The sequence below is a fragment of the Vanellus vanellus genome (genome assembly GCF_965231255.1).
Source record: "Vanellus vanellus genome assembly, chromosome: 1".
NCBI classification, from domain to species: Eukaryota; Metazoa; Chordata; class Aves; order Charadriiformes; family Charadriidae; genus Vanellus; species Vanellus vanellus.
In genome coordinates, this window is record NC_138905.1 from 135035135 (window position 1) to 135063036 (window position 27902).

Consider the following 27902-nt stretch of genomic DNA (forward strand, 5'->3'; position numbering starts at 1 on the left):
TTGCATGTGTTCGTTGTGTAATAGCTCTTATGAGTGCAGCAACCAGAAAATTGGTTGCTGTATTTTTTCCATCTTTCCAAGATTTCTTGAGGCATTTGTTTAATGTATGTTGTTACCTGTTGGAGTGAAAATAAAATCTTGGCAAGGGTGTTTTTTTTTTGCCCTGATAAGAGAGGCTTACTTGAAACTGATGTAGCAGAGGTCAGAGTAAGACCTGCAATGTAATGTCGTTACAGAGATTGAGAACCTGTCAAAAAGCACTGATACTCTGGCAGCTAAAAATGAAGTAGCACAGTTGTTGGCATTGCTTAAGAAAAAAGCATAATTTTTAAAGCTGTTTTGGAATATATTTTTTTTCAGTTGAGTTGGACAGAAGTCAGCTTCAAGACAGCAAGCTGGTAGTACAAAGTTATTATTTTTGGAGATTACCGAGTATGTGGTTTGATCTAAATGCCTTTATTTATAGAGAGGAGAACACAAAGTAAAGTGAATGTGCACAGTGGTTCCACAACTTAGAGCTATTTGCTTTCATTAGTGTATGTTGTGAAGTGCTACTGTGCTACTGTGCATAGGCAATTTAAGCGGTGTGAATTATGTGATGGAACATACGAAAAATGGGAAAGATGCGACAGCAATTCATGTTAGTTTTGGTCTATTCAAATGCTTTCTCTAGAGATCAATACAAAAAAAACAGCAAAGAGTAAAGTAGTCGACCACTATCTCAAAATCTGGCTAAGGGGATGATATTTTGGGATTATCCCATGACAACATGAGATGTATGCAGTGAGAATAGAAGGAGCAAAAGGCCTTTTACGGGCCATTTGCAAATCATGTTGTTTCTTTTCTTGCATTTTGAAACTTCATCTGCCATCCAAGAAAGAATATTTCAAGTTTGTGTATCTCTTCTTGTTCTTTATAAAAGCAAATTTATTGCTACAGATATCTATTGCCTGCAGTATTTCTTAAAGCTCCTTATACAGAGATTTTGTATGAATTGTATGCTAGCCAGGGTAACAAATTCTTTTTGTAATGTATCCTTGCAAGTCATCTTCCAAGTATGAGGAAAGAAACCAATTCTACAGGCAAGTGCAAGATCTTGCGTTGGGTAGTAGGCCCTCTCATGTCAACAGGTGCTAATTGCGTAAGAGATGGTGGGGAAACCCCAGTACCAGGCAGTGGGACCTAGTGCATGTGGCAGTGAACTAAGTCCCAAAGTTAGAGATGACCAGGGCAAGCCACCCTGTTGAAATATGCCTTGTTTTACCCAGCATGAGAATGAAGACAGAAGCATTTGCTGCTCTTTGGAATGTACAGCTTTGAAATGCAATAGATGAGAGCAACAAATTGTTATTGTTGAGAATGGGCAAGAGAATGGGTCATTTGACAAAAGCTGGTGTATAAGGCACCACTTGCTGCTGAGGAATATTTTTGCATCTCTGGAAGCAGGTGAGAAGCTGAGTGAGCTTGTCCAGTCTTTACCAGGTCTGTGCAACTGCTTTTAAACTACAGTTTAAAAAGCCTGTTAGAAATGCTGTCTCTAAGTTCCAATTTTCATCTTGTAATGCAGTGTTTCACCTATAATGCTAATCCAAAATAATTGTTTACACTATGAAGCTTAAAAGATAACACGCACTAGAACTAGTAGCTTCGATGAACGTACACATTTTCAGCTCTGCATGTGGTTGAGTTACTGTGTAGTTTAATACTGTGTTTTACACTTTCCCCCAAAAGATAGAGAATAAAATATGCAGCCCATAAGGCAAAGCAAAGTGTTCCTGTCGGAGTTTGGACTTGCTTTGTCTAATTTGCTGGTGATGATTTGACTGCATTCTTGATGTTGCACTTGCAGAAGTTTCTACTCCTTTTATATGCATTTTAAAGCTTTCAGACCCAGAAAGAAGATAACGTTGATGGTGTAAGGTTACACGGTGCAAGTGTCTTTCGAGTTTGTTTACAGTTACTTTTCTAGCATTTCCTTCTGCTTTGGGTTAGGTTACATTAGCGATCTCGGCTTCACTAGTATTTCAGTTCTGTCTGTCAGATGCATAAGCCTGGCTCCTGCTGTGGCATACAGAAGTGCTCTACTTCTCAGTTAATTAATGGTTTTCTCCTAAAAGCATATGACCACTGGTACTACCTTGTTGCTGTAAGTTGCTTCCAGTAATTACCGCTGTTACGCGGAAGACTCAGACATGTTAAAAGGCCTGAATATTCCTGCATGTTTTTAACAAAAGAATGAATTTATTGAACAATATGAGGTTTGCTGTTATTCTGACGGTGAATACGTGTTAAAACTTGATGGCGTAACAAAAATACATCTTCTAGGCTTTCAGGTTCCTCACAGACAAATCTTGGTCATAAAATTCAGAGCAGCAGGCAGATGGCTGAAACCCGGAAGTGTTGTGGAGCTTAGTGAGAGAAAACCTACTCCTTAGTAACAGTAGAACATTAACACACTTGGAGTAATATATTACTAGCAGTGATGGCATATTGCATTGTGGCTTGATTGTGCTTAATGGAGTCCTGCAATCTCCATGATTCAGCTATACGCATCAAAGCAGGGAGGGCACTTCCCAGTTCATCTGCTTGTAGAAAAGCTCAGCAGCTTTACATAATCCAGTTGGTAGAGTACTGGAAGCACCTCAGATATTATGTTTCCCCTCACCCCTCCTTGCAGTTTATCTTTGTATTCTTTCGTATATTAGTGTCACAGATTAAAAAAAAAAAAAAAAAAAAAAAAACCACAAAAACCCACAAAAAAAAAAACCAACCAAAACAAACGAAAAACCCAACAAACAAACCAAACAAAAAACTCCCCAACATTCCCCCCCAAATATTCACACCCAGTTTAATTCTGTTTTCTGTGAGACAAGGAACAGTCTTCATCAGGGGGGTTTTGTCATCCATCCAAAAGCGTTTACCCTCCTAACAGCATGTGGGTGATGAGAAAGCTGGAATTGACATGTCACATCCCAGGTCAGAAAAATACTGCCAAAATGCTCCAGGAAAAGAAGGAAATTGGAACTTGACAATTCTGATGCCTTTTAAAATTAGAATTGTATTTCTACTAGTGGGTGGATATAAGACGGTGGAGTCCTTGTGTTGTGGAAGATAATGACAGAATCCACATTATAACTGAGTATGACCAAGACTTTATTTGAAATCTGTGAACACTATTTTTAAAAAAGCAATTTAAAAAGTTAACATTTTAATGCTAACTATCTGTTTGCTCTTAATTAGGTAACTTCTGTTTCTCAAAAGCATCCACTGAGGGTAATGGTGTTAAGAAGATTTTTTCTCAGAAGTAAGCTTCCAACTCAACCGTTTTCTTAACAGTTGCATTTTAATATACACAATTCAATAGTTTGTAACTACAAAAAGGTGATACAGTAAACATGTAGGCTGGTAGTCCAAAATAGCTGTACCGGAACTCCGTCAGTACCATTCAAATCAGTACCATGCAACCTGAAGCATATATGTCATCTCTTAGTTATACAATAGTTGCCTTTTGTCTTTATGGACATTAAATTTAGACTGCTTTCTAGCTGAGTCATATCACAGCCCAACTTGTCTAACCAGGAGACACTGTGCACTAAACCAGTTCCCCCCAGCTACGGATATAGCTTTGAAAGCTGGAAGGTTGGGAAGTGCGACTGAGGCTGATGGGCAGATGATGCCACATGCAGGGAAATCTGAAATAGAAGACAGGAAACTTTTCCTTCAACTTGTAATTTTCCTCCTAATAGACTTGCCTGAATGGGGCTTCTTTGCCAAATGATATGTCTCTTTTTAAAACCGATCCAATTGCAAAACTGTGGGGCCTAGTTTTGAAGAGATTGTCAGTCATTTAGGTATACCTTTTGTCAGCAGGAAGGCTCTGAAAGTTTTTATGCAAGTTTTTTTGAAAGTTTTTTCACTCTGTAGAATAGTTGTACTGTGTTATAAAACAGATTGCTGTACTTGTTCTCTTGTTGTGGGGAAAAAAAGTTCATTAGTATGTAGAGTTGATGGACGTTCTGTTAGTGAAGTTAACCATGTGGTTTTCACTGATAGGACAGGCTACAAAGACATTGTCATCAGTGAAAAGTAGGCTTCATAGAAACCACCATATTACCTGTTCACACGTGCTCACGTTTATATAAACATCTGTTTCACGACAGAGGTTTTAAGTTAAAAGAAAGCAGTTTGGATTTGAAAATTCCAGTCCCTTTTGAAATGGTTTATTTCCTATCTGCTCTGCTGTTGCTGCACTTTTCATCAAATCTCGCGTTGTCAGTTTGTGACCTTTCCTGGGTCCAATGGCAGCATGTAAGGACCAGTGTGACTTCTTTTGTAGCATTCCCTCAGCTTTTGATGCCCCTACAAAGGTAATCATTGAGTGAGGATGTGTTGTCATTGCCTCTTTTTTACCGTCATTGCAAATGCGAGAGGAGTGTTTCAATGTCTAGAAATCATTCTCTCTCTTGGATGTGTACAGTTGGAGGAAGCCCCTTTATGGTCTCCTGCTGTCACAGGCAACCACACTATTTTTAGAATCTGGTCAAACACCACTTTGAAACGAATTAGATTTGTGCCCTTGAAGATTTGTTTGTTTGTTTCAAGTTTCTCAATATATTGACCTAACTTTAGACCTTTTAAAGTTCTATGTTGAGGCCTGATCTAGCCACACTGGTAGAAAAAGGCACCTCCAGAGAGTCGTTCATCTGATGTGTTTTAGCTGTCTATTTTACAGTGACACTAAACACCCCCTGGAGGTATTAGGTTCTCCCCAGAACTCAGATTTAGACATTTGACTCAGGGACGCCTAAAATGCGATAGGTGAATCTTAGGATAAAGACCAAAAGGAGCTGATTTAGCGAAGCCTGTTGTTTACACAGCTAAGCTAGCAAGTTTTGCTCTGAGCAAAAGTGTTTGGGGAAGGATCAGAGAAGCAGTTCACCGCTCAGGGCAGAGGGAACAGGAGCCTCTGGTGGGGTGAGCCTCAGGTGGGGTGAGCGGGAGCTGGCGAAACCAGCTGCAAATAAGGAGGCAGCCAGCCTCCCTCTTAAGGGGCATTGTGACATGCCGTCTTTCACACTGCATCCAAGGACCATTCTCTTTCCTCCCTCTCCACACCTGCAAACACTTTGTAAGGCTTCAGTGCCTTCAACACAGCCCTTACAGGGAGCGGAGCAGAGTCAGGCATGCTCTGCTGCAGAGTTGTTGAGGCCTTGGTGCCATGGCTTCAGATGCATTATGCTTTGCAGTCACTGGTTTGTTAGCCCCCTTGTACAGGCACAGCAAATGCTGGGGCTGCCTGGTTTGTTTTAAGAACAGAGTGCACAAACTAGGCATGTGATTTTTTTTTTTTCCTTTATTATAACTATGCAAATGGGAGTCAGTGTTTTTTACAAGGGTGAGTGATGTTATTTCTGTATGATCGCTTGTTCTGAATAAAATGCAGTTCAGTTAGCTCCCGACCTGCAGCTCATAGGTGCTCTGCCTTCAAAACGCTTCTGATGTTGCGCCACAGCTACGGGAAATGAAAAAGCCTAGAACTGCAAGCAGCGGGCAGAGCGCAGTGTGGTGCTTCCTGCAGCAGGTTATTTGCTATAAATTATTATACGGGGGCCAGTAAAAGTTCACTGATCCCCTTTTTTCCTTTTTTTTAAGCCTTTCAAAACCCAGTGAGGACTTTGCAGCACACCTTTTCTGATTTTAAAGTACTAATTTTATTACCTGCGTTTTCACCACTTGGTAATTTTTCACTTGCAAATAACTCAGTTTATCCTCAAATGTGGAGAAAAATGCAAAAAAAACTCCCATAAAATATTCCCTTCATCAATTTACAAGTAAGGAAAAATCTGATTAGATTAGACAGTATCTGCAGTCTTCATTGCAGAATTTCTGCCCTGTATAGTTTAAAATTAACTTTACGTCAATCGGCCAAATTACTTACATTTTAAAGTCACAGTATGCCATTTAAATCTCAGGTGATTGGCAGTTAAAGCACAGACTTTAATAATACTCTGCAGTAAGTGGCAATATTAGCAAAAGGGGAAATGGCGAGAGAAGACCAAGACTTCAGTCTTTGTCTAAACTGCTTGTTAGTTGTCCCAGTTGGTGTTACTGGTTCCTGAGTGTGCTGCCTTTGGAGACTTTGTGCTAGTTAAGAAACAAGACAAAAAAATCAGTGATGCTGGTGTGGGAATATTGTATTTATGAAACCAGAGTTTGTCTTTACTAAGAGTTTTTGTATCCGCACGGCTTGGTTACTCTGACTTCTTTTCCTATCAGCTCTGTTTTCGTTAGAAAACAAATGCTGCTGTATTACCCAGGTTGCTGTAGTGTAAGCAAAAGCAGATACTCCTTGGCTGTAGAGCTCTTCACACAGCTCATGCCCTGCTCAAGTGCTCCAAACATTAGCATGCTTATGGGGTCCAGCAGCATCTTCTCCTTAAAACCAAAGGGGTTCACTGCTGGATCAGTTGTCTTGCGTTAGACAACAGAGAGGAACTAGTTGGTACATAGAGTCTATGCCTCTTGTTGTCTTGCTGGTCTCCAATTAGGTACTTCTCTAGAGAAAGATTTAGGAGGAGAGGGAGAGCAGTGAGAGAACCATGAGACTAATGGAGATAAAATGCAGAGTTTCGCTAGATTTCCTATACAGTAATAAAAAAATATCTATGGGGTGGGAGGGGGAAGGATTCATACAGTTCTATTATTAACATCCAGAATTGTGTTTATTGCTTACTCTCTTAGCAATCTCAAAAATATTCTCCAAGAGTCACGCAACATTGATTATTAAATAGGGTGGCAACTGACATCTGTCACATCAGGGAACATCTGCACATCAGTTCCTACTTGATATTAGAAATCATAGTGGGAATGTTATCTTTCGGGAAAATAGCCAGCCTGTTTTGCACAATCAAAGTAACACTCAATATGGAAGGTATTTATTATATTTAAGTTATTTTGAATGCAGCTGTGTAAAGTTGTCAATTTAGGACCATTTTAGTTTAGATGGTGAAGAACGAAGAGTCATCTGTAGGTGGAAAAAAAGAGCCAATTTGAGCGAGTTTGGTTACATTGCATTAAGGTATTAATTTTAATATTCAAAAAGCTGTCACTCACACAGGATTGCAGTGGCTGTAAAAATACTGTCAGAGAGCCAAATCCAATGGCTTCCCTTCTCTCTTCTTCCTCTAGTTTCAATTAGTAGATTAGGGAAAAAAAGTTTTGTAACTTTTTATTACTGTTTGCCCTAGAGCAGGATTATCAAGAAATGTTGCAGGGAAAATAATAGACTGACTATAAAATCAATTTTTGTCAGATTAAGGCTTTTCTTGGACCACTAATTTTGGTGTGTATTGGGCATGTTTAACAGTTAAGAGAAATAGCATAAGACAAAGTATGTTTACTTGTGTAGACTGTGTGCATATATGTTTGTGTGGATACAAGTGTATAAGTGATACCAGGTCGTATGGTTTATACATTGCACATCTTCTAGAGAAGAGGGAATAATCAGTGAATCTTGTGGTTTGCATGATTTCTCTCTTCCTACCTTCTCCTCCTCCACCACATTCCAATATGGTTATGATTCATGTCAGTAAGTTGTCCTTCAGCTAATAGAGGCTGAGCAGCAAGCTTTGGCAGCCTGATTTTGGGAAGTTCTCTCCTCCACTGTACTACAAATCATACAACTATAATTACATGTAATCCAGCAGATTTGGCAAATAAAGCTCTGGAACAGAATCTTTTCATTTATCTGTCTATCTTGAAACTGTGATGGCAGAAGGGTCAAGTAAGGGGTCTCATTCAGAGCTGTGAATTCAAGCCTCTCTCCAGTCATGCATCCAAAGATGCACCCTCATACCAGCTTCTCATGGGAGCCTGGACGTCCAAGCTGAAGAGCAAGATAGCTGGTAACATCATTTCAGTGGCCGGCTGATTATCCAAATTAGTCTGTCTTAACCACACTAACCCAGTGGCATTCCTAGCTTTGGGGGTCCTTTGGGTTTTCCTTCTGTTTTCTGTAATCTGATATTAGTGCATAAATATGCACCTTACAAATATGTACATATTGTACATATATATACATATGTATCTGTATGTGTGTGTATATATACATGTAAATGAGTATATATATAAAAAAAGGTTAGTGAGATATTTGTACACCTGTGAAAGATTTATGAGAAAAAGGTACAGGACAAAATAATCAGTTGAGAGTTTATTTCCAGATCAGCAAAAGCCACAAAGTTTTGTATCACTTCCCCACCCCTCCAATTGCCTACACCCTGTGTATAGAACAGTAGCCTGGAAGAGAAATTGTAGCAAATACACCTGGAAAGATCCTCTGGGTAAGGTTTGTCCATCCTGTCACTAGGAAGCACAATCTATTAGTTAAATTTTGGCTCTTGAATAATATTACAGAAAGGAAAACATCTCCACAATTTATTTTCATTTATTAATTGCATTGAATTATAAAAATAGTTGAAAGAAATTATATGCACCAGAAATATTTTCTCCAACCTCTTTTTGTAAACTAATTCTAGGCAGTTATACTAAGCATTGCAAGCATTCAGATTCTTTTAATAGTTCTCAAAGAATAATTTTTCATCTTTAATCATTTCCCCTGGCTTGTGTTTGGCATGTAATTTTGTTTTCATTTTACAATTTCCCTTTTTTCTTCATTTCCACCAGGAGAGAGAAACAGAAAAAGAAGATGTCAGGTGGCTTTCAGCTATATGCCTCAAAATGAAGATGAACTGGAACTAAAAGTTGGTGACATCATTGAAGTTGTGGGAGAGGTGAGCAGATCTTTAATGGAATATATACACATGCATATATACACATGCAGTCCTGACATATCTTTTGCATGCTAAGCTCTCAGATACAGTGTGTTTTAAGACATAATTTAAACCAGACATTTTTCTTCTCTGGCATACTGACGTGTCTGGTTTGGGTTACTGTTGTGGGTGAGGGGATGTGGTTGTTTGCTTGTGGATTTCATGAGGGTTTTTTTCCCCGTAGCACTTCTGCTGGTTTTACTCGATCAGTTGACGCTTCTGAGTTCCGTTCAGGGAAAAAGCTCAAAGTTTGTGCCACAGGGCTATTGAGTTTAAATCTCTGATGAACCAAGATTATAGTGCAAAAAGCTCTTCCCGATTTTATTAAGCCAGCCACAGGGAAGAATTATCTTTACGAAGTTGAACACATTTAAGAAATTCACTTGAAACCCTCTGGAGTTCAGCCGTGGCAATCACCTTTTGTCAACTTTGCCTGCAAATTTTAACAATGTCATTTTAGTCTAATCAGTTAAAAAAAAAAAAAATCCCCAACAAATTCTTTAGAGACTCAAGATGCACTTACTTTGGGTGGAAGTGGATGTGAAAAATGAGTGCACACCTCTTAGGGCTGGGAACAAATTAAGAAAGCTTGGACAGAGATACAGATATTTTCTTTGCATGGATGAATCTGGTTGCAGGATCAAGGAATGCTGTTTGCTCCTAATGTCTTCAGGTTAGTTCCATTAGCAATTTTAGAAATATCTTCTTGAGCTTAATAGCCTGAGGACCAAAAGTCAAAATGCTAACGTGAAGCCTTTAAGTAGAATGCATTCAAACTCATTTAGTCTTTATTTACTTAACTTTAAAAAGATCTAAGAGCTTAGTCTGCTCAAGCAGCCAACAAAAGGTGTGTTTCAGCTTGTATCATTTATTAGTAGGATTTTTTTCCCCTGTGACTCAGCAGCTAATAAGTCACCATTTTTTTTCTTATCAAGGATAGATGATTAGGGTTTTTTTTCCTGCATCTGTCACTTAAGAAATTAGTTCTAAAAGAAGATAAATTCTACTGTAATCTGCATGACATCCAGCATTTTCTTACGAGAGATTAAATTCTCACATCTGAATGTAAGAAGCTTAGTGATCATGGGTTTTCCTTTAACCTAGCTGCGCACGCCAGCTCCGCACATAGTTCTGCCTGGAATCAGACATGATGTGTCACTTAACTAACCTTATTCTGTCTGTGAGCAGAATTGTAATGGGGGATGTAAAGGTTGTAAGGTGTTTAAGAGCACATTTTGAAGACAATGTAAACCCAATATTATAATGAGTTTCGTGGCAGCGCGAGATGTTTTTATTGCACAATTTGAAGTATATTTGACCTCACATGGCCACACAAATATCTTCCGTCAGTTGCCCTACTTAAAACTTAAAGGCTGTGTCTTTCAAGAGTAAAGTAATGGAATAAAACCCCTTCCTAGTATCCAGCCAACAAATTAACTGTACCGAATGAATTGCACGATTAAATAATTTAGATGAGACACTAGACTTGTCTTACGAAATGCATCTCTTGTCTTCTTATAAATTTGAACAATTTAATTATAAATTACAGGTTTATTTAAATCCGTATGACATCCAAATGCTTTTTGAAACCCACTTGAACTGCCAATTACAGACTTGGTAGTCTTAAACTCGTAATTGTACCTTGAATTGCTACTGTTGAAGAAAGCATTGACAAGTTGCTGATTCTAAGGTTTAAGAAAATATATTGTCTAGGACTGCTTTTTTGATTGGCACTCCTAAAGGATGTCATACTGGAGTTAGTTTTACTGTAGTGTGCAAGAGGATTGCTCGTGGCTGACTTGAACTACTGGACATACGTAAATGCTGAAGAACAGCTGACACAGGTGAGGCTGTGTCCACTTTGACCTTACGAAATACACTGTTTTGTCAGCTACTGAAACAAAAGCTCTGCCTCAGGCATCATCTGGTGCATTCGTGTGATACAGGATGTTGTCTGACTCTTCTGGGTGGAACTAGATCAGCTGGTGGAAGAGGGAAAATAAAGGAATTTAGAGAAAAAATTCTCAGCACCTCAGGAAGTGTTGTGCAAGTGACCTTTATTTTCCATCATGGTTGATACCAAGCAGTTGATATTGAGTACTAGCTATTATTACTTCCTCTCTGCCCTTATCATAGTAGTGTTAATTCCTCGAAAAAGTAGGGCAGAATTTTTCTTTTGAAACAGGAACTTTTATTTGATGTAGAAAGCTGCAGCAACCAATGTACTGGTTTCTGTGATTCTGTGATTCATTGTTTTCCCTTCTGCTTGTAGGTAATGCTGAGTAAAGACTCATTGCATTGAAATAGGATTCACATTGTTTATGTTATTATACGATGTTCCTTAAGTCAAATGATAAATGTTTGATGTGAGGGACTTATTATTTAAAAAGTATGGCTTCCTCAGTTGCGAAAATGGAGATTATTTTTTTTTCGCAAGGGCCAAACTTATGCTGTGTTGTTATACAAAAAAACCCCAAAAGACAGCAAAAAAACCCCTCCCACATAGGTGACAATTGGAGGCAATTCTTGCAAAATATAGATTTTGTTTATCATGACTCCAGATGAAAAACCGGATGATAGCACCTTCAGCATTATTTACAGTGTCTCAGTGGGTAATTGGAACAGTAATGGTCACTCACTTTCCATTTCCAGTTGCTCCTTTCTTTTGCCCCATCTTTTTATTCATGACTAGAAGGTCTCAGATTCCCATAGGTAGTATTTTATTGTATCCTACTAAGAAAGTTCCATCAGTTGAATTAATTGGTTTTAAATTGTCTTAGATTAATATGTTCAAATCTCTGTGGATTTGTTTAGTTGGAAATAAATCGATTCCCAACTGACTTACAGCAAACTAAACCAGATACTGTTTAGATCAAAATACCGTCCATATGTCTTTATGTGGGTATTTAGCAAAAAATGTGTTTAAAATGTCGCTTACGGTTGACAACTCATTTAACTTTTCCTCTTGCAAAGAAAAGCTGGTTCCTGTTGTAGTGTGCTAATTTGGCTTCATCCTTAAAGAAATGGGTTCTGCTCCTCCTTGAACCCCTTGAAGGTCACTGCCTCCAGCAAAGGGTTGGCACAGAAGGGAATGCAAGACTTCTCAGCTACCTCTATCAGTGCCCAAGCATGTTTCCCCAGAGCCCCAGTGAAAATGGGTTAATCTGATATTACATGGTGATGTGCTGAGGATGAGGTCGTCTTCCCTTCTCCCAGCTCTGCTTCAGGGTGCTAACCAACACCCGAGGTGTAGTATCATCTAAAGCTGCCCCAGGTCCTTCTTCCTGGTGCCAACAGACTGGATAAGATACTTTTTGAAAGGGTTTTTATGTCTGTGGTAGTGGTAGGTACTATTGGAAATTCCTGTTGTGGCAAAGCCATTTGGGGCCGTACATTGGATTGAAACAACAGTAACAGCAAGTGTGAGCTTTGAGATGCTAGGTTTGTCACCAGATAGATATCCTTGGACTGGGTATGTTCAGAACTCACAGTTCCTTCCTATTTGTTCTAAGTAGTTAGAAATTAATTATAATAAGATCAAACATTCATCACAATAGATAAAAATGCTTTTTGTTAAACTAGAGGTTTCCATAACTACACAGACACTGATACCCATGAGACATTAATTAACAGACTTAAATTAACAGTACATTTGAAACTAACAAGAGAAGCATTTTCATCATTGTTTACGTTCACATTTAATATGTGATTGATAGCTTTTTGCTTGTCATTTTCCTAGCTCATTAGCTATAACTCTAATTACAGTTGTCCCAAAATACAACTGTAACTAATTGTCTTATTAAATGCAGATATCTGAATTCCAATTATGTTTCACCCTTAGACTTTCATAGGATGCCAGACAATTAACCTGTAGCATCAGAGTAAGGACATTTGGCATGTCACTCCACAGTTCCCGTTTTCATTTGGGATTAGTCTGTTGTCATGCTGCTATATACCTTGTGGCCTCATCCTGCTGAGAAGTCAGATTTTGGCAATGTGTAGTGCATGGAGTTAAGCTCACAACTAAGTCTTCGACTGACACATGCTGTAATACCACTGAGCTTATTTTTTGACTTTTAGTTAACATTGCCATATATTACATGATTAAATCTTGTAACTCATTTGAAATTATAAAAATGCAGACTGATTTTTTACAAATCTGTTGCTCCTTTTGGGCAAGGTTGATGGGGGTTTTTTGTTGTTGTTATGAGATAAAGGGTTTCAACCCATTTCCAAGAACAGGATAAACACTGGGGATTGAGCTGGACTTTCCTTACAGTAATTTATTTTGACAGCTGTAGAGTTGAAAGGGGAATATTTAAGAGTGGCAAGGGGATGGTCTGTGCCGCAAGTACAGAACTGCGTAATACTGCAAGAAAAAGCTGGGCCTGAGTGCTGAGGTTCCACATCCCTCAGTTACTTTTCTGTGAAATGCTGTGGTAAGGTGTTTTTCCTGATCCTCTTCCAACAGGTGGTTCACAAGGACTTCTATGACTATTGCTTGTATGGTTAGTTCATGTGGTAGGAGGCTTCTTTGTGGAAATAAGGGTGCAAATACCTCTGACTCTTTATAGGGTCATTCCACTTCTATGTGATTGCTTTCTCAGTCCCTCCGTTTCTTACTTAGAAGATGATGTTAAAAAAACCCAACAAAAAACCCAAGCCAAAAAACCAAACAAACAAACAAAATCCCCAAGCACATTTTGACATTGTAAAATAAAGAACTCTGAAGCTGAAAGATCCCCTAATACAAGGTACTTGTGTAGTTTTTAATTCTTCCCTTCTGCACCAGAATTATCAAACAGCTTCAAGATGTGGTGTAGCAGAAGCCCAAGGGCTGGTTGACATCTCATGGGTATGTCTCTCTCGGAATGCATTCCCAGAATAAGCCATCAAGTGGCACTGTAGGCACCATCTTCTGTCGAGGTCTTGTTTCCAAAATTTCATTTCCCATTGGCAGCGAATATGATTTGTTTATTTTGCCTCTTGAGAATCTATGTTTTTAATTTCCTTTCAACATATGAGTACTTTTGTGCTTCAAGCTCAAGATCTTCCTTCAGAATTTATAAAATAAGAGAAGTTTTTTCTTTTGTTTTTGTACTCTAGTTCTCACTAAGCAAAAGAAAATTTGTTGACCTTGGGCTTCTCTCCTTCCTGTTGTCTGCCTCGGGCATAGCTATTATTCCTGGGACTGTGTTTTGGTTTTAACAGCCCAGAAAGATTCTGTTGTGATCCAAGGAGACTTTCTTCCACCTGAAACCTTTCCTGACTCAAAGCCTCCCTCGTTTGCCCTAGCTGAGCTGTAAGTAGTCTGTCAGCCTAACAGCCAAAGCTGCAGGTTGTAGAAAAGCTTGTGGAACAGGAGTTTATTGGAAACACACTTTATGCCAGTGATGCCAAAGAGCTGAACGATTAAATCATTTAACAACTTTAGCATATTACTTATATAGCAAGGTGTAAGCAAGCAGCTGTGGCAGCCCGAGATATTCTGGCAAGCAACAGCTGGTAGTTGCCCTCAGCATTTCCTGCTCATTTTGGGTTATCCTGTCCTGGAGTTACAGGGATGGCCACCTAGGTCCCTCCATGGAAGGTGCTTCTAGGCTTGTAACAATAAGGTTTCTTGTGCCGCAGGTCAGGCTGATGCTCCCTCTGACACTTCTGTCTTCAAAGGGTGATGTTGCAGATTGTATTGGCCATGAAGAGAAAACCTAAAGAAAATAAAAAGTAATGTTTCCTTATAGTTCTAGTGACCTACTGAAGTGGTTTTGTTTTCTTTGGTTGCTTTACAGCTACAGAATGAAATGGCATTCCCAGTCTGAAATAGAAATACTGTGTTTGCCTGAAGGCTTCAAGTGCTGTCATATTATTTTCTTTTTTTATTTTTTATGTACTTTAAACATGGAAATAAGCTGATTTTTGTCGATTTCAAAGCGACTTAATGTCCTAGCATCCATATACTTCTTGTTTGTGCGTCTGAATGTCTCACCCATCTAATTCTCTGTGTTATTTTTCTGTCTGTCTGCTTCCATGGTATCATGGTTTATTTTGAGCACTTTGTTATTATATCTTATTTATATTATTATTTGTAAGTAAAATTAACTATTACAACCTCTTACTGTCTTTACGGTCTAGGTTGTTATTCTGTGCTGGGATCTCACAATTCGATTACTCGCTTTCTAACAAAGTAAACCAGTATATTTTCAATAGTTTCCAAAAACCTTATTTACATCAAACAAGGCTCTACTGATTAAGTAAATTAAAAACTTAGTACAAGTATTCTTTCTTCATTGAAAATGTAAAAAAACAACCCCAAACCCCAATGATATTGGAAAAACATTTGAATGTTGCATACCTATTATGTAGATTAAATTTCCCTTTGAATCCCAAAGGCAAGGCTTCTTAATGGGATGCGTTCCTCTAGAAGCGATGGACGATTCTCTGGTGCTACTGTAGTTCGTATCTCATTCAATCACATCCAGGTGTTGGACTGCATATAGCTGTCTGCGATTGCATCTGTCCCTGCCCTGCGCATGGTATTAACTGAGTTGCAGTTGGGTGCATGTGTTGTTTCCTTCCTAAGTGGAGTAATGGAAGTATCTTCAGTCACTTCCCTGTATGTTGTTGCTTTTCAAGTGTGGTGTGACAGCAGTACTGGCAGCCTAGGGGCTTGGCAAGATGAGGACATGCCATGTCTTCCGAAAGGTGGTGAACAGATATAACACATTGAAAACATGTCTTGAAAATACCTCTAGTTGTAGCTGCTTACATTTGGCAGATTGAAAATATTCTTTTTCTAATTAAAAACAAAAACTTTGTATTCAGACTGAACTTAACATTTGGTGTGTAGGATATTATGAATAGTAGAACTTCTTTTCTGGCATAGGGACACGGACTACTGAATGAAATCCTCCTCTTTTAGATTGTTTGGTTCAGCATATGAATGCTGGGCATAAATCAGGACCTGGATGTATAAATCGTGAAAGCACTTTGTTATAATACTATAGTAACAAATTTTATTGAGTGCTCCACATGGATTACCTCCATGAGTAATGGATTTTCATTTGTAAGGCTTTATTGGCTGGGAATTATTGTGACACTTCAAACCGTGTGGCAATGGATTGCCCCAAATTGGGATAACTAAATCCTGGGGGTGTTTTAGTGTCTTCTTTATTGTATGGATTAATCTCTAGCTGGTGTGTTTTGAGGCTTATAAAAGTATGTAGCATGTAGCTATAGTGTTTTAAAATACTTAAAGCTTTTGATGCTTTTGATGAAAATCTCCTAATAAATCTTTGGGAGGCCCAGTTTGACCTGAACCTCTGATGTCTTGCTAAAATGATTCTGCATTTTCTTGTGGAAAAAATGTGCGGTTTGCATTGGATTTTTCTAAATTTGTAAAATTATTAAATATGATGACATGGTACTCTCAGATAATTAATTCTTGTATCAGCTGGAAGACTTATAATAAGCTAATGAAGCTTAATAATCCAATTTAGATGTACCTGTCTAAGGATCGTCATATGTATGTATTTCTATATACGTACACAGAGATCCATACATAAACACACCACATAAAGAGTGTTAGTGTTGACTTGTAAGAAAACTGTGAAGTGTTACCCTGGAAGAATTAAGCAGGAGAAAATTACTTGAGGGAAAGATGGAAGTGAGTGATATTGGTCACCTTATTTCTGTCAAGTAATCTCAGCATCTTGCAAAGCAAAGATCTTGGGAACTGTGTAATTCCCCTGTGATTAACATTCTGGTCAAGCAGCTAATGCAGTTATGGTTTAATGTTTAGCTCTAATCAATAGAGCCATCTGGGAACAGTGCATTAGAAAAATTGAAATATTTTATAGTTCAAAGAATCTTGGCCATGTTGTGTATTTTCTATAACATGATATGTCATATATAGGTATTTAGTTGTGTGTCATGCAGTTGCAGTTTTCCATGTGGATTTTAGTTTGTCTGGAGAGAAGAAAAGCAAATATTACCTTTTAGAGATTTTGATACTGTCATGCAAAAAACTGCACTCCACTGAAGTGACTGAGTGATTTGTATTCTGTCCTCTGAAGCGGCAGCAAGATAATAGCCATTATTCCCAGAGTTGAGCTTGACCTCACTAATACTACTGATGCATTTGAGGAAAAATAATAAAAAAAGTTTTGTCACGGACAGGTACTGAGATTAAATGAAAGTAGCTGTGCTGGTCTGAACTGCTTTCAAATTAAAACAAAAAGTCAACCCAGGAGGACAAGAAATGTGCTAGAAAGGATGAAGATGGAGAGGAAGCACAGGGAACACTCCTGAAATAACAACAATTTGCTTTGTAGTAAAATTGTACATGTATCTAAGTTGAAAAAAAAATCAACCATTCCTCTATAGTTTGAGGAAATATTTGCTTGTATTATTAAGAGATTTGTTTCCTAAGAACTTGAGATTTTCACGGGTAAGTGATACAAACCAGACTTTTTTTTTTATAATAATTAACTACTACCATTTAAGATGTGGGGTTGATTTTTTAACACTAAATGTGAACACCCTCAACTATTAAAGTTAACTTTCTATTTTCATAATTTGTATTGGGGGGCAAGAAAGAGATGGGTCAAACATTATTGGAGACCGATGTGTCACAGACTGATACTGTCTTCCCTTGTCATTTTTTTTGGTGAATGGGCAGCGTCTGACAGATGAAAAGTATTTATCTGTCATGGGTGTGTTTAGCTGATGCATATAATAAGTCATTTCTTGCTGTCCCATTACAACCTAAAGGCATCTGATTTCTAAGGGCTGTCATTTCACTGCCTGACACTGCCATTCATTCCTGAATGGGGTGTACACAGGAGGGTTTGTCATTTTTAAGTGGTATTTTCTCTTGGGATTGGGGTAGGAAGCGTCTCTCCTCCTGACCGTATCATTAATATGTATTTCAGTAGCTCTTTGTAAATCCAGAGTCAAATATGCATTAGTAGTATTCTTTGTTCTCTGTAGAGTTCTTATGTTAACAGATTAATGATGTAGCAACATTCTTAATTTTTAAAATAGAGAATTTCTGATTTTGATGGGGAAGGCAGGAATATTCACATGATTTATATTGATACATAGTTTAGTTTCTTTGAATAGCCCTTTGCAGGCATTTTTCTTTCACCATTGACTAGTTAGGGAGTTTAAACTCTTAGAATCTGTAAATCACATACATTAAGAAGGTGGTCATGAATAGGAATACAGTGTGCGCTGAAAATTTGGTGATTGAACTGATATCCATAAAAATTAAAATGTGGAGACACTGTGTGCTGTCTAGTTGTTCTTCTATCCTTTTATTTAATGCTCATCCATGCTTCTGACTGCTGTCAGCGCTGCTGACATTTACGGATGGGTGCATGCATCTTTCTTGTTTTTACTTTAAAGAAAAAAGCGCGATGTTCTGTCTTGAGCCTATGCCATGGGCTCCTTATATCTGAAATTAATACAAACTGCTCAAAATCATTACTGTCATTTTTACTGAAAATCATGTATACAATGTAACTCTGTAAAGTGTTCCTTATGTTAAACCCCGCTTTTTTGTTTTGGACTTGGTGCAGGTAGAAGAGGGCTGGTGGGAAGGTATACTGAATGGAAAGACTGGCATGTTTCCTTCCAACTTCATAAAGGAATTGTCTGATTCTGATGATGTTGGAATAGCCCAGGAAGAGCAAGTAAAGCCAAGTAAGGAAAAAAATATTGTTGATGTTGTGCATTTATGTCTATGTTTTTACCCACTAACACGTTGATAGGGTAGCGTGATCATATCTCTTGCTTTAAAGTGGTTTTGGATGCCATGTTCTTGATTTGTGCTGTGGAAGGGTCAGATGATGATGAATGTGTACTTACAATGCTACCTGAGTTTTAATATTGACATCGCTCCCTGAGCTGTGTTAAGACTTGCCGAGCTGCAACAGACCAAGAACAGAGACGGCAATGATGATTACTGGATTTGTATTTCAAAATGAATTACAATTTATTTTTTTGTCTCTAGATGTGGAAACTGAGCAAAGTAACCAAACATCTACAAAGTGGCTGTACTTATTTAAACGAGGGATTAAAGTGCCATGCTTTCTCTAATGACTCCAGTAGATTTAAGGATTCATAATTATTGGTGTGGGACATGCGGCACTTTTTCCCTCCAGGTGCTGAGCATGTTACTATCACCTCCGTCACCCACTGCCCCAGCAGCCAAAGGGAAAAAGGCCAGAACTGGGACATGGACTTTGTTCTCTCACTTACAGTGGGCCAGTACTGCTGCAGGTGAAAAGCATGTTTGGTAACTAAGTTTGCAATAGTATAAGCATGGTAGTGGGTTGTCCTATTTATAACTTCCCTTGGAGAATAACCTGAACCAAAAGTATGTTGTTATATGAAATGGACACATGTTGGTAGTCGTGTTTTTTCTGTTATTCAAACAGATATTCTTGTTATTTCCTATTTCAGTGGTCAATTCTGAATCTTTAGTGAAAAGGAAAAAAGTCAATTGTATTTACATAATAGGGCTAATTCCACAACACCTGCCAAGGTCTTCCTATTTTCAGCACTGCAGATATTCATTGCTATGTAGTGTTCTTCAGAGATCTCTGAACAAGCAAAAGTGAAAAGACTCCCAATATCTTTGTAAGCTTATTGCAGCTGAAATTTACCAAAGCCTTTATAGTTCACTCTATCAGTAAGAGGTAGGAAGTTCTAATACTTCCTCCCTCACGCCCCCCCTCATTTTTCCATTTAAGGCAAATTTATCATCTTTATTCCATCCCACAGAAATAAGATCCTAAAAAACCTGACCTTTGCAATGATGAAATTTTTTCTGTAATGGAGTACCTATTAATGTGTACTGGTACTGGTGACCTAGTTGTGTGGTCAGTGCTGCTAAAGATATTTACAGGTAACGTTCCTCCAGACTGGAATGAAAGTATTTTTAAGGAAGTTAACAATTTTAGTGTGATAGAAAGGGAAGAAGGGCATGAAGTGAAGTTGCACATTTTCAGTAAGATTGCAAGCTGCTTTCTATAACCTGTATATGCTGTCATGAATTTTGTTCATTATAAACACAGTGAGTCTTGGAAGAACTAATTGTGTAGATGTAGTTTCAGCTCTGGATTCTGTAATGTTTGGTACTCTATAAATGAACAAGGTAAGTGTTGCTGCTCAGGATGGAATACCCCAATTTTATCTGTATGAATGAATGAATATTCCTTCCCCAGGTAATTTGGTAATATTTACTTCATAATGAGCATCCTAAAAATGTCTCTTAACAAAAATATGCCTTGGAGCATGTAAAAGCAGACACAAAGCATTAGCTTGTTTCATCGAAACATTAGCTTGTTTGTCGAAAGAATGAGGGACTTGGGTCTTTTTAGTCTAGAGAAAAGAAGACTGAGGGGGGATCTTATTAATGCTTGTAAACACTTAAAGGGAGGGTGCCAGGGGGATGGGAACAGTCTTTTTTCAGTAGTGCCCAGTGATAGGACAAGAGGTAATGGGCACAAACTTGAACACGGGAAGTTCCATCTTAACATGAGGAGGAACTTCTTTGCTTTGAGGGTGGCAGAGCACCGACACAGGCTGCCCAGAGAGGTTGTGGAGTCTCCCAGTCTGGAGACATTCAAAACCCACCTGGGTGCCATCCTGTGCAGCCTGCTGTAGGTGACCCTGCTTGGGCAGGGGGTTTGGACTAGATGATCTCCAGAGGTCCCTTCCAACCCTGACCATTCTGTGATTCTGCGATTCATCTACGTCCATAATGGTGCATGCTTAGTTCAAGCTCAATTTTGTATGCTGGTTCTGACTGTCAGTGGAATCAAAACCTGTGATACTTGTATCAAGAAGATATTGGTAACACAGATATCATTTTTGTCTCTTTAACTAAACTGAAGATAACTATAGTGGAGAGATGGCTTTTCTTCTTCCTTGTATGTAATTTAACTGTGCTTTGTGTGTAGCTGAGATGATGTGTTATTAGGAGCTATTTTCTAAATAGCAAAATACCTATAAAACAGAAGAACGCTTTAAACCTCCTCAGAGAGAGACAGGGACTCAAGGAATGTTGGGATTCTTATGGGGGTTTTAATGCTTTTTTATTTATTTTTCTTAAAGTAAACCCATCAATTTAAAAACTGCCTTCCTCTAGCAGAATTATGGTAAATGTGGGTCAACTCACTTCTTTCTATATGGTTTATGTAATTGTTATAGGCGTTGCTCTCTAACATGTGGTGCTTTATGAGGCTTTATTCAGGAACACTGACTACTCAGATTTGAAAATCTCCATTATGAGTTTGCAAAAATTTCAGCAAGTTTATACAACTGACAACTGAATGATAATCTCATTCCAGGTATTTGTGCTTAGTCTTAAAACATAGTGAAATAAAAACTGAACAAGTAAACCCTGGAAGATTTGAGCATCAGGCTAGCATTACTGTTGAAATGCTCTGGGTAACATCTCAAAAGGGTGTAAGCTCATGCCTCTAGATCAACTCCTTCCTCTGTGGATGACAAGAAGTGACAGCACTTCAGCTCTGCAGTAACTCCTTTTTGTTTTGCTGGAAACATTGTTTGAATATGTCTGTATCACAGGATGTCGTAAGGCAGAAACCTTGAATATGAATTCTAGATAAGGTAACACAGGTGCGAGGGGCTGTACCTGCACATTGAACCAGAACCTTGGGCAGTCGCTGAGGTTCTACACAGCTTCTAGAGGGGCCTAGAAAGGGTTGAGGTATGGCTCTGTAATCTTCAGCAGCAACCTTGAATGCTTCAACCCAGCTTATATAATGGATAAGGTAATACTTGGCAGGTTTACTGTGAGACTTGGGATGGTAGCTTGGGATCTTTGGAGAAGGGGCACTGTGCAAACACAAGTGTATTTTTTAGTTAATAGTTAAAATAAATGCTTTGGTTAAACTTAGGTAAACTTGATCTTTAAATCACGTTTTACAGACTCTCTCTAAAGAAAGCCTTTTTGTAAGACCAAATGCAATTTTTGGTGAACTCAAAGTGGAAGAAATACAGAAGAGAAAAATGATATAATTTGGCTCTTTAGGAATAAGGTTAATAAAATTGCATATTTATCTGTCCTGCTGTTGTTACCTACACAGGCCCAGTGGGGAGAAAGGTTTTGTCTGATTTTATTGGTTTTGTTGTGTCCGTATAAATTTTATGGCAGATCAGAGTAAATGGCCAGAAGGAATTACCTTGGTTTCTTTTCACATTCTGCCATAGACAGAAGTTTCTTCAGAACAAAAAAGGCCCTTTTTTGAAAATGTCTGGGGCTAGTTTTGGAAGTGCCTAAATATTTCTGAATACTGACCTGTGCTTCCCCTCAGATCATGAGTGCTCAGCAAGCAGATGGGAAAGTTAGGCAGTTTTTTTTAAAGCAGATTGTTACCAGATCAAAAGGTAGTGGGTTTAGGGCTTTGTTTGTTTGTTTGTTTTTAAAGTATTTGTCCCAGCTGTAAGGTGACTGCCAAATTTTTTGTCTTCAAAGGTACATGTCGGAATGTAAGTATGGACAGGATCAGGTATCCTTAGAGTAAACAACAGTTCCTTTTTCTTTAAAGCATCCTCTTAAATTAAAGCATTGCTTTTCTTTGACCGATGGTTACAGCATGAACAGGAAGTATGCATTATAATTTAATTACTATATTAAATGGATACATGAATTATAAGATTATTTTCTAGATTTCTCAGATATCTAGTATTAATTTTCAGAATATTTTCAATACTACATCTTGCCATTACAGCCTGTCGAGAAGCAAAAAGTTGTCATGTAGTCAAATAAATCATATCTGAGAGAATCACAACTTAATATTAAGGAGATGATTTCAAAAGTATTTTAGTATGTTCATGGCAATGTCATGACAACATTTAAAGGTGGCCTTTTATACCTTGTTGTCTCTTCTGTGTGTCTGTTCAGGAATTGCTATGCCTCCTGGTATGTATCAACTATTTTTAGAACCTGTTAGTGATGGCCACTGAGAAGTCATGACTGCTGGAGTTGAAACTGAGGATAGACTCATCAGCTGATGGTTCAGGCAGGCAGCCTCCTCTGTTCTGAGTTCTTAAAACTTTAGATGTCCATTACTGTCTCTCTGGCTCTCCTCAGTGTCATGAAGCTTAACATACCTTTCTTTTAGCAATTTCTTAATTGTTGTTTGACTGTTTTAATAGCATTCTTTTAATCGTATTCTGTAAAAACAAGGTGGAAGGATGGATTTGTGGGTTTTTTGCTTTCTCAGTATGTAAAAATAAGGCAAGGAAGAACTTTTGTTGTTAATTAAACTGCAAGAACAAAACAACAAAACAGCTTTTTACAACACATAAATGACTATAGCTTTCTGTTTTCTAAAAGTCCGACAGAATGATATGCAGGGAGGGAGGGGAAATACACATTTTTAGTACCAAAATCAGTGTGATGCTATGTTGGGACAATTCACATGTAGTGGCTATTTTGCTGTAATATTTTACCGAATACATTAATTTTTATGATGGTATACCTAGGTGACATTGGCAACAAGCTGGCATTGGTATATTCTTATGCTTACCTGGGTGCCTCAGGTTTCAAAAAAAACAACACACATAACACCTCAGCTGCTCATGCCTTTACCTTCACTTGAACTTCATAAGTGTCAGAGCATGAGTTATCTTGCTATCAAAGAAGAAAACCCCAAGAAATTAGTGGTTTTGATAATAAAAATGTTATCTTAAAGATTTGAGATGGAAAGTGGGATTTGTCTGGGTTTTTTTGTTGTTTTGTTGTTCTCTTTTTTAATTTAGCATTTTGTTTTTGTTAACATGTGCCAAGTCAAAACACGTGATTAAGCTATTGGCTGAAAAAATTATTTATTCGGGTTTTAGTGTCCTATCCCTTCAACTAAGCATTGTTTAAGACCAGTTCCCATGTCCAAAAAATTTCTAATAAGTCATCTTGGAAAGATGCAGTGTTTCTGATGCTCACAGGATCCTGGTATATTAAAGAAATGTGAGTATTTCAGTGCCCTGTTTGGATGTCAGCTGTGCTTGTTCGAGTGCGCTACATCTGCATCAGGAGTGTTGAGTCACTGTGAGTACATCATTGCAGTAATACTTTTTTTCAGGCTTCCCCTGTGCTCCATGAGGAGGCTGAATAAGACAGACAAATAATTTCATTTGCAAGTCTTGCAACTTAATGGACAACAGACAAAACCTAAGAAAAAATGCATTCTGTTGGACATTGTAAAGAACAGCTTTAGCAAAATCATGAGATTCTTTTATCTGACATACATGTAGTAAGAATATTTTAACTTCATGTACAATCAGATACTTTTGTTAATATTCTCGTTGTTTTGCTAATGAGACTTTAAAAATGCTAGTGACTGAAAATACAGATTAAAACCTCTTCCTCTCCCTTCTTTTTACCACCATTCGATCTCTTCACCCCCACCCTGCCCCTTCTCTTTTTTCCTCTTTCCTTCTCTTGCCTGCTGTCAGGAAAATCTGCCTTTGAAGGGACAATTCTGTACAGAGTGGCACCGGCAAAGATTGACAGCTACAGACGCTATAACAGTGAGTGTGTTTCAAAATCAACAAGCAATAGCTTTAGTCCTCAGTACTTGTTTGATTTATCTACACTTGTAATATGTGCCACTGCTACTCACTTATGGCTACTCTACATGCATATATCTGTCTGTAAGCTAAAGTCAGTTTGCTGCTGATGAACTGCCTAGCCTTAATGCAATGAGAATGCACTTGTTCTTCTGTGCATGTGTATGTTATATGTCCATATAATGTATGTGTGTAAGACCACAATAAATTGTGAATTACATTGGCTGTTTGGGTCTCAGCTATGGATTGAAATTAAGATCATTTAGTCCCATCATTTTTACCACCTGAAACATGAAGACTATTGATGATAACCACAAATCTTTGAATTACAAGTCCTTCTGCTCTAAAAATAAAGTTCCCATTGTGATTGCTGAATTCATAAAATATGCTCTGCTTTTCTTAAAGAACATTGTGGGTTTTGTTTTGTTTGGATTTTTTTTTTTTAATTTAATGCATGCTCTTCATTTGGCATTCTGTCTTTGACAGCTATTACTCACAGCATTTTGGTTGATACATTTTTTCTGCCAAGGAAGGTAAAAGATATAAAGCTACTTTAATTTCATATTCAGGTTTTTGCCTCCTGCATTTTAGAAGCAGGGAACATGCTGCTTTTCATATGCTTTTACTACCCTGTTAATACAGAGGAATAGCGGATGATAACATCAGATATAAGAAACAGGAAGCAAGGAAGACAGAAATCTGTCCTTCCACCTGCTTCCTCATCGAGAAATCTAGCAGAAAGAGATCCTACTGAGTCACATTCAGTGTGACTAAGTACAAAATGTTCAGTCCTGTCCTCCGGTGAACAGGATGTTCTGCTAACTTTGGCATCTGCTTTCATCCCAGACAGCTTTCTCTTCAGAACATCCAAGCTTTCCTGTCCTTCTTTCTCCTTTCTGGGTTGGGAGTGTTTGCTGTCCTACCTCTGAGGACTTCTGTCTTATGCATGTTCACAGCAAAGCATGAAGTAGTTGAAGTGGTGGTCTTCTATTCTGACAACTTGCACTTACACCTTCTTTTTCTAAACAAAAACTGATCTTTTTTTAAACAAAAATCTTTGTGGATGTGTGCAGCCCTGAGTATTTCCTCATGGAGAATTATCTTCTTGTCCACCAGAATTCATCTCTGTTCTGCAGCTGTTCTCAAGCTTCCAAACCAAGCTCTTGCTTTGACCGGACCAGACCACGTGGCTGCTTCTCACCTTACAGTCTTCATGAGTCATGCATCACTCAAATTACATGCTTCTTGCAGCGTTCTTAGACCGTTGTGTCCTTGAATCCACCTATCTGATGAGCATCATAAGGATTCACAAAGTATATCTCCAGTATGCTTGATTTCTGACTTTAAGATCTAGCTTCAAATCAGATGCAAGGTCTGCCTTTGGAGCCTTTAATTTCACAACGTTAATCTTTCTGGGCAGTGTTGCCCTAACATTACCTTTCAGAGGTTTTCGGAAACCTGCTCTCCATGCCCAGCCCATTTTTCATTAAGTGTCAAATGGCCCTTCCTCTTTTCTCAAGTCATTTAGGGTGAGCCTAAGTGAAGTCAGGAAGAATTCAGTCACCTTTCCAGTTGTGCTAGAACTCTGCATTTAGTTCTCCTTGTTAATAATACTGGCCCATGGTCATGCCATGCCACAGAAAATAAATTTAATCAGACTGATTTCACAGCATGCAGGATTGGATGAGTATCTACAGGTATGGTTGATAACCAGCTGCAAGAAGACAGTAGACTACCACAGTAGATTGGCTCACTTTGCTCTGGGCAACCCCCATCTAAACTTTGTTTTTAAAGCTGAACAAAGTTGTCTTGTTTAATACTACCTCCCTTGGCATTTGGTGGAGACTTGCATGGTTTTTTCATGCTGCAGAGGTATTTTGCTTTCCCTGTAAAACTGCATCTCAGAAGGCCAGAAGTCCAACTGCATTTGGGGCCTGGTTGTTGCTTACTAGATTGGAATTGGGACTGAAATGGGCAGTACGCAAAATCAGGTCATCTGGGAGAGTTTTAAACAAAATGAGGCTTGGCATTTTTGATACTATCAGAGATGTTATCTCCTAAACTAACACGCAAAAAGGAGGGTTCTTTATTCTTCCTGCTACGTCTATTGGCCTCTCACTTCCTCATGTTCTTCCCAAGCAGGCCTACTGAGGGTGTAGCCAGCTCCTGCCATTTCGCAGCGGATCTGTGGTCCCTAATTTTAGTCACTTATCCATGTGCTTATGTGTCCAGTGAAAATCATTTGGACGAATTCCATAGAATTGTTTTTGTTTAGGGATGTCTGTTTAAAGTTGTTTTAAACACACAGCTGCTCTAATTTCAGCTTTCTGATTTCTCCACGAGTTTTAAGCTTGAGTCAATTCATAGCTTTAGATTAGTTATGCCCAAAGGGTGCTTGGATTCGACTGTATCACATTGCATGAAGCGTTGCTCAACTTTTGAAGCAAGCTTAGAGCTTTTACTTTACAAATATATGTTTAGTGCTAAAATACTTTCATTTTGAAAGCCATTTTGCAACTGCTTTAAGAGAAATTCTCTTACTTAACCAAGGCCTATAATAGCTAAATGCTGTTGAATTAGTATGTAGCTGCTTCTAGAGATACCTTTCACCGAAATATGCAAGATTGTCTCCTGCATAAACACTCAGCCTTGCCTTCATATGCTGACATGGCTTTTTTGGTCATTAGGTATGCCAGGCTCTGCTCAGCAATAATTCCAACTCCTTTGGCATTCTGCTCATCAACCTGCTGTCAGAAAATTTTTGCTACTGCATATGCTGGGCGAAGAGGGACACACAGCAACAAAAAATTACTTACTTGTTATTTTGTTGATCACAGCCCGTTTTTCTCTCATTCTGCAACTTTCCTGCAGCTCCACGAAAAACGCTTCTTGGATTTTTAATTTTTTAATTTTTACTGGTTTATTTTCTCTTTCTTCCTTCACTTTCTTTTTCTTCGAAGGTGCTTTAACTAAGGAACAGGGCACATACAATGCTTGATTTGACAAATATTTGCCTCTCTTTCCTTATATGTGGATCCACAATGCTGTCAGTAATAGATATTAGATATAATGGAAGAAGATGAGACAGGATCGTTGAAACAGAAATATTCGTGAGTAACCTTAATTGTGTTTTCTACTGCTCCACCACTTTTTTTTCCCCACCCCCTCCCTCTAATACTTGAGGAACTGTGGCTGGTCAGAGTTTTCAAGGAAATCAATATGGTTGATATATTTATGATGTTATTAACCCCTTTTAAGAGTGCCTGAATATGAGTGAAGTTAAATGAGAAACCCAAATGTAGATTTTAACAGTTCTGAAGAGAGGATAGTTGCAGTTTTTCACTTCTCCTCAACTTCTTATAGCTTGCTTACAAAGAAGAACATATATTAAATACACAGCTGCTACAATGAAAAATAACGTCTGAGAAAGAACAATGCTAAAATTGGGTGAGGGAAATTTTTATGATTAAA

General features: G+C 38.2%; 1 protein-coding gene across 1 annotated transcript in view; it reads left to right on the forward strand.

Moving 5' to 3' along the window:
- The window catches only part of SH3KBP1 (SH3 domain containing kinase binding protein 1), a 230759-nt gene that overhangs the window by 105397 nt on the left and 97460 nt on the right, over positions 1–27902 (forward strand). Inside the window, exons 4-6 of the mRNA XM_082499340.1 lie at positions 8683–8789; positions 18407–18530; positions 24318–24392. Coding sequence (XP_082355466.1) covers positions 8683–8789; positions 18407–18530; positions 24318–24392 — 306 coding nt within the window. The remainder of the gene's footprint in view (positions 1–8682; positions 8790–18406; positions 18531–24317; positions 24393–27902) is intronic.